We start from the raw sequence: 7929 nt of genomic DNA on the forward strand, positions 1-7929 counted from the left end.
GGACATGCTCGTGTTTGAACCTGCCTTGCCAGAGCGCAACATCGTTGCGACACGCTCTCACAGTGGCAGTTAGAGATGGCATGGCATCTCGGAAGACAACGACATTCCGTCGTTTCCAAAGGTGCCAGCAGCAGAGGAGCGCCACGGCATCCGACGAGGCCTCGCCGACAATAGGGGAGGCGTTGAAGAGGTGGCCTTGTCACAAGTAATCTTGCTTGTGACAAGATGGACATGATAGATATCTATCATCCTTCTTGAGGGGGAGTGCTGGGTTGTATCTTCTCTGTGCTGCAGTGTGTGTCCACGCTTTAGGCCAATGTGGCCCATGTAACCCAGCAACCTATATATGTGTTGCCCCCCTACAAAAACCCTAACCCCAAAGGAATACAGCACCACAGGTCAGTTCTCTATCTCAGCGGCCACCCCTCTCTCCCCTACTTCAGTAGAATTTTATCTTAATCAGTCAAAATAGATTCCATGTATCCTGATGGAGAGTACTGCAGATCAAAGCACATGCCATTTATATATGTAGTAGTGATCTAAAAGATCTTATATTAGTTTACAGATGGAGTACCTTATATATAACAAAAAAGAAGCAGTAAACTTTACTACCAGAGCAACATCATATACACAATTTACCTGAGCTACCAAAATTAACAGTGGCACCAACCGCAAAAGAAAATTCAAGGGAGCCAATCTAAAATCGTGGCATATATATGACTGGTGGATCGAACTACTACCAAGCTGCTAAACAGAATCATGGGAAACTATTTAGTACAGTTTTTCAGAAGGAAGGGAAGACGTTGTTGAATGTTGAGTACATGGAAAAGAATATAAATACAACGTTTGATTTTCAGTCCAGGAAAAATAGCCGAGTAGATCATTTCACGTGCAAATCTAAGCGTTATTGTACATCCAGCTTGGATTAGATATGAAAATTGGTTGGATCCAGCAAGTAAGACTTAGAGCTCTCCTGGTCGAGGAAAGTTACAAAATTCTTCCAAGAGTGACAGTTATTGCCCAAATAAACTAGATAAAGCCGCCAGATATCCTGCTAGCTGCAGAAGTGTACAAACACAAGATCACGTATTAGTAGGGTAGAACCATTATTTAACGTTCTGGTAAGCAATTTTGGTGTTTCTCGGTGGATAACACATAAACTAGTTGCAGCATTTCTCTGGAAGAAAACGTTTTTTTGGTTATAATGAATATTACTGTCTACTAATTAAGATGCATTTCCTCTTTATGCTCAACTTATGTACCTGTCCCAGGATACCCTTTCCTGTCCGACCTTCCAATATCAATGCAGCAGTCAATCCTATCACCGCCAATGCACCGTTAATAGCTTCTGCTTGACGACGTTTCTGCAAAAAAGATAACAATGATGTGGTAAAAAAATAAAACATACAAGTAATAGCATATCAAATGTGTGCTGATTGTGCAATTTAGAGGGGCATACAACAGATGGGTTCTCCAGGAGTAATACAGATCAAGGTAATAAATTACTGTAGAAGCAATCATATATGCTCAAGGAAAGAAAACCAGCGATTATGCAATTGCATACGGGTCCTAAGATTTTCCCCAATAACACGATAAGACACTACATAAATGATAAAAGAAAATCATACGTCCAGCACTGAAGCGTTGCAATTTGAAAGATTAATTGGGGTCCATGTGAATGTCATTACAATCCACATTTATCTATTTACTAGGTTAGCTTCCTCCATTTTGTGACACACAGTCACATTTTGGTTGACAGATGAAGTAGACATGAAAATGGCAAATCAAGACAAAACAAAGAACCGCATATAATTAGGGGAAAGCCATGTTTTGATTCAAGTTGTTTTTTCCCGACAAATGCTGGATTTTATTGACTCAAATTGAAGCATAAAGGAGATACAAACACAATGAGCACACACCCAACCTCTGCATAACTAGGATGTACACACAAAGAACCACACAAGCAAAGAGCAAAGTCATACAAGACTGAAGCTATGCCCAGACGGAGGAAAAAGAAAAGAAAAACTCCAAAGCGATGAAAACAGCGATCGACGAAGTACAACAACGACCATATCCGCACCAACCATCTCTTGACATCACAAGGACAATGAAAAAGGTTCTCCAGTAACAATGAAACAGATTCAAGTTGCTAAGAAATATTTTTGTTAGTTTGCATCCCCTATAGAAGGATTCCTCTCAGGATTTCGAGAGACATTCGTTTCCATCATTTAACAAATTCTTGATCTGTATATATTATTGCACAAAACTTCTGTTTGTATGACTAGATAATATGAGGGAATACAACTTATGACATGTGGACTGCACTATCCTAGTTTTCTTTTACCAATAACAACTGAAAGAATTTCTCATTTCATCATTGCTTCTATTCGTTTTAGAAAATATATTTATTCCACAATCATAAATATCTATATTCCTTCGGAGGAGAGATTAATTACTAGAATTACAGGACAGAAGTAACGAACCTTCAGCTTATCTCTGGCACGAATTTCTTGCATTTGTTTCACTGCTAAGCGCTTAGCTTCCTGTGGATCAACCATTATCACTTTCTGACCTGAACTTCCTTTGCCTTGTGGTGCCTGGTTCATTTGATGAGTTCCGCACCTCTTAGCTACCAAGCAATAATACCAAGAGTAATACAGCTACAACTATAATAAAAAGAAGCCAATTATTTTTCTCAGGATCCCTGTCAGAGTGTTGCAGAATTTCTAGAGCAAGAAAGCCTCCTGCTTGGGAATTAGGACGGAGGATCATGCTACATTTTATAGAACAGTTGATACCAAAACCAGAATATCATATTCGAACAAATTCAGAAGTACATAATGTTGCACTTAGTTAACAGTGATCATTTCCATTTTCTACGCTATTAATTTACATTGTATAAACTACCAAACTCAGAACACCACTCAAACCCCAAAAATAAATGGCCTAGAAAGAAGAGCATACATCTGCACTAGCAAGAGCCAGGAAGCTTGTCACATGGCTTCTTCCATACAATATATGTCCAGATTGCTTGCATTGGATGGTCCATCTACGAATACAAAGGCGTGTAACTGACACATCAGCAAATACTATTGATGCTAAATTTAAACACATAAAGAAAATAAGTCATTGGAACACTGATACAGTTGAGTAATCTACACCCACCTTCTCCACACGCATTCAGGTTGAAACATAAACTCACCAAATCAGAACTTTCGGATGGTTAGTGCTTGGCTTAATAGAGACAAACTGTTACAGAAAGGATGGGCAAGAGGATGTATATTTGGTTTGCCACCCGGCGTGTTTCTAACTTGAATTGCAAACCGAATAGTCCAAGGCATTAATACAACATGCTGTAAAATTTATTTTATGGTCAAAAGAGGAAAGTGGCGGCCAGCATATCGCTCTACAATATTGATAGATTATTTTGTTATTACTAAAAGTTGTTTTGGGCTTGCAGCTTATCTCGGAGTAGGTAGTAGGCAATCGTACCTACTAACATTCTACAGAATGAACAGCACTATAAAAATTCATCCGAAATGTACGCAGAGCACTTGGAACATACTACCACAGAGAACCACTTATCACAAAACGATTTTCTTGTGGGCTAACCACCGCAACAGCCACAACCTCCACAACCGACTGGGAAAACGGACGTCGGCGTCATGAAGCAGCTCACTCCGGCCTTCAGTGAAGCACGAAGCGGAGATGAACATAGTGCGCAATCGGCCATGAACCCGAAGCAGAGCAGCGCCCAAGCAGAGCAGAGCAAGAGTGAATCGATGTGATGGGAAGAGCATACCCGAACGTGGAGGACGGAGCCGAGCGCACATGCCCGACCGAGAGCAACGGAGAAGAGGAAGACGCCCGATGGAGCAGCCGGGGAGAGGGAGAGGGAGAGCACGCCATTCTCGCTGCCCGCGACCGCCTCTCCTGCGCTCCTTCCCTTTTTTTATGGACTGCAGCAGCCGTCCAACTCCACCCTCTAGTTTTTCTTCTTCCCTTTTTACTCCTCCATCCTCTTGCGCGTCGTGGTTATCCGAGTCCACATAGGTTTTTTCTTTTTGGGTCCTACGTGGGCTTAGGCCGGCCCATCCCCGAGTCGGCACGAGCCGATTTGCTTCTCCATGTGTGAACGAACTCACTCAACTGGCGCCCGCGACCAACGTTAGCTTCTGTGTGTGGCCGTGGAGGGGCGCGCGCCATGACGACCGCCACTGCCATCGTCGCCGGCCACGGCATCGCCTTCCGCCGGAGCCTCCACCTGCCCAACCCGCCGGGGAAGCCCTCCTTCTCCGTCGCGCGGCCCCACGCGCACTACCGCCTCTTAGTCCCGGCCACGCCGTCGCCGAGGCCCTGCCGGTCCATCTCCTCGCAGAGCCCCACGGCCGCCGCGGCGGACACCGCGGAGGACGAGGAGGAGCCAGCCGAGGAGAGTGAGGGGAGTGAGGAGGAGTTGGACCCGCTGGCGGAGGTGTGCTACCTGGACCCGGACGCGGACGCGGAGGGGATCCGGGAGTGGGAGGTGGACTTCTGCTCGCGGCCCATCCTGGACGCCAGGGGCAAGAAGGTGTGGGAGCTGGTGGTGTGCGACGCGACGCTGTCGCTCCAGTTCACCCGTTTCTTCCCCAACACGTCCATCAACAGCGTGACGCTCCGGGACGCGCTCGCCTCCGTGGCCTCCTCCCTCGGCGTGCCGCTCCCGGACCGCGCCCGCTTCTTCCGGTCGCAGATGCAGACCATCATCTCCCGCGCCTGCAACGACCTCGGGGTCAAGGCCGTGCCCAGCCGCCGCTGCGTCTCCCTGCTGCTCTGGCTGGAGGAGCGCTACGAGACCGTCTACAGCCGCCACCCCGGCTTCCAGAAGGGCACCAAGCCGCTGCTCACGCTCGACAACCCCTTCGCCACCAACCTGCCGGACAACCTCTTCGGCGACAAGTGGGCATTCGTGCAGCTCCCCTTCGACGGTCAGTGCCGCCACCAACTAGTTCCTCTCTACTACGTACCACATTTAAACATCTCTGCGAAATTGCTGCCTTCTGAGTGTGTTGGCTTGTTGCTCAGATGTGAGGGAGGAGGTGGAGTTGCTGGAGAGGAGGTACGCGTTCGGGGCGGGGCTCGATTTGGACCTCTTGGGGTTCGAGCTCGACGAAACCACACTAGTCCCTGGGGTTGCCGTGGAATCTTCGCGCGCCAAGCCTCTGGCCGGTATGTTTCTGTGCTCATACTGTCGTCATACTACTACTACTTGCCGAGATAAATGGTTAGATGTAAGCGTGTGCCAAATTTAGTTATAAGGTAGCACCTGCTAGGTTCTGATTGTAGTTAGGCAACAAAACTTTGGTCACCTATGATGTACTCCCTCCTCTTTTTTAGTCTACATATAAGTTTTGTCCGAAGTCAAAGCATCTCTATTTTGATCAAATTTATAGAAAAAAATATCAACATTCACAATGTCAAATTAATATTATTGGATTCATTATGAAATGTAGTTTCATGGTATATATTTTTGATATTGTAGATGTTGATATTCTTTAATATAAATTTGGTCAAAGTTTATAACGTTTGACTTGACACAACTTTAATATGCGAAGTAAAAAGGACCGAAAGGAGTACTGTTGATTACATTAAGTAGTGGGTCTGATAACTCCTACCTGTTGATTTTAAGCAGTAGCAAATTAATTGAGCTGGGAAAGGCGTAGTTTGAAGAGTCTGATAACATTCAGCGAAATGCTTTGGGCAGACCAGTTAGACCAACAAACACAACAAATATGCAAGCATCGCACTAGGTCAAATATTTTAAGCATTTAAGCAATGTTCCCATGTTGCGTCAGATGAATAAAAAAAACTGACTGAAGCCCCTGCACAATGTTCCTGTTTCTTTGTTGAGCCTATTCTCTTGTGAGATGCATGTCGATCAGCTCTGAGATCTTTGTTTCTTCAATTGCTGCAGCTTGGATGAATGGGTTAGAGATCTGTTCAATGGAGGTTGACACCGGCAGAGCGAACCTAATCCTGTCAGCCGGGGTTTCTACCAGATACGTCTACGCCGGCTACCAGAAGAGCGCCGCTACAACGCAGGAGGCAGAAGCGTGGGAGGCGGCGAAGAAGGCCTGTGGCGGCCTGCACTTCCTGGCCATCCAAGAGAACCTCAACTCCGATAGTTGCGTGGGTTTCTGGCTCCTGCTGGACCTGCCGCCACCGCCTGTATGATCTGGGTAGTGCGTGTTGTGACTTCCACTGAAATCACCGTAGTATGTGTAGTGCCAACATCAGATTTTGCAATACAAGGTCATTTCATTTTTTAGCTCCTTGATTACTGAACAGAGGTGTACTTTATGAAAAGAAAGGAGAGGAAAGGTCATACTTTAAGTTTGGTGCCACTTTAGCAAAAAGAAACAAGAGTTTTGTCCACTTTTCCGTTGGTGTATTACGCTAGCTGCGTTGTTAGACTACAGCTATTCAGACGCGATGATGTGAATCTAGGTAACCACACACTGAAGTTTTATTATTGCGGGTTTAAGAGCATCTCCATCTGTTCTCTTTAAGCCTCTCCCCCTTCTTCCCTCTTCCTCCTGTCCCGCGGCGAACGATGACTTCTCGTCACTAGATGATATCCATGAGCTAACTAGGACCTAGGATGGATGCTCCGCAAAAGTAATTTGATACAATCTCACCCCGAGCGACACAATGTGTGACAAATAGTCGAGAAAGTAGGGGAAATTCTTCCTCCATGAGCAACGACTTTGCATTTATTCATCTGAATAGGTTCTTCCGTCCATCTTTCTCCTAGTGGCACGATAGTGTGGTCCGGAACGCAGGCATTCATTGGAATCACAATGGTGACCGGGTGCACCTTTGCTCGTGACCGGGGATGACGGAAGGAGCGCCGCCGTGACCGGAGACGATGAAAATGACGAGAAAATAAAGGGAAAAAGATTGTCGAAATCCCGTCACAATTTGGTGGTGGAGGTCGACGGTGCTGCGGGGTGTCGTTGGTGGCATGTGATGGTCGGCGGAGGCAAGGAGGCCGGCACTGGAGTGGATGCGGCCGAGCGGTGGGCAAGAATAGAGGCGAAAAGTTTATACTCATTACGGCTGCTGAGGAGTAAATATAAAGGGACGAGCGGCCGATACTTTTACTCGTTCGAAGGGGATAGAGATCAACTAGATTGGGTTTAACCCCTCAAAACCAATTTTTTATTCCTCTAACAAATTTTAGAGGATCGACTAGAGATGTCTAATGCCCAACTAGTATACACATGTAATCCGTGGCAAAGGCAGGATTCCCTAAATCTCACGTTGAGGGGGCCAGTAGAGGAAGATTAGACTAATTTTCACTGTTCATGGCCATAATACGAGCAAAATCATGCCCATGACGAGGGCCCTGGCCATCCCCGTCTCCTCCACTGCATGCAATGCATGTAGGATGCATGTAGGAGCTTAGATAACCAACGTATAAATGAATATCAACATATCATTTAGGAAAGGTAAATATGTAAGTTTGGAGTCACATGCATATGACATAGATGTTGATTTAATTTACGTAGTTCATCCCACTAAAAATCAAATTATAGCCACAAAATATGACTCATGTGAAATATATATGTCCAACGCAATTGTCTTTAGGTATCTCATGTTGCACTTTTGAGTAGCTACTGTTGCATTTTCAAAGACAAATGGAATTTATGAAGGTGCTGTAAAAAAACTTAAAGTGAATGGCAATTCTTTTAGAAGAAAAAAACATGGGGAATTTTTTTTCTCGAATATACACGAGTGTGCATATCATATATTAAAGAAGAAAGGCAAAGAGTGCCTTCACCATAGTTTACAAGGTTCTTAGTACATGCTAATCCTCATCACTCACCCACCTCTCTACCCTACTAAAGAAGGGCGTTACATCCCCTTTCAATAGTCTAGTGGAGGACC

The 7929-nt window shown here is 45.3% G+C and overlaps 2 protein-coding genes across 2 annotated transcripts; one reads left to right on the forward strand and one right to left on the reverse strand.

Annotated features, from left to right (window-relative positions):
* Nucleotides 1–688: 688 nt before the first annotated feature.
* LOC125513279 lies at nucleotides 689–4048 on the reverse strand. Its single transcript, XM_048678350.1, has 5 exons — nucleotides 3803–4048; nucleotides 2965–3049; nucleotides 2484–2597; nucleotides 1263–1364; nucleotides 689–1058 (listed from the first exon to the last, which is right to left on the reverse strand). Exons 1-5 carry the CDS (start codon nucleotides 3907–3909, stop codon nucleotides 1014–1016), a joined length of 453 nt encoding a protein of 150 aa, XP_048534307.1. The 5' UTR covers nucleotides 3910–4048; the 3' UTR covers nucleotides 689–1013.
* A 59-nt stretch (nucleotides 4049–4107) lies between these two features.
* Nucleotides 4108–6372, forward strand: LOC125513278 (protein TAB2 homolog, chloroplastic). The gene is made up of 3 exons (XM_048678349.1): nucleotides 4108–4967; nucleotides 5065–5208; nucleotides 5954–6372. Exons 1-3 carry the CDS (start codon nucleotides 4205–4207, stop codon nucleotides 6211–6213), a joined length of 1167 nt encoding a protein of 388 aa, XP_048534306.1. The 5' UTR covers nucleotides 4108–4204; the 3' UTR covers nucleotides 6214–6372.
* The last annotated feature ends 1557 nt before the right edge of the window (nucleotides 6373–7929 follow it).

This window comes from Triticum urartu, chromosome 6 (genome assembly GCF_003073215.2).
Source record: "Triticum urartu cultivar G1812 chromosome 6, Tu2.1, whole genome shotgun sequence".
Lineage (NCBI taxonomy): Eukaryota > Viridiplantae > Streptophyta > Magnoliopsida > Poales > Poaceae > Triticum > Triticum urartu.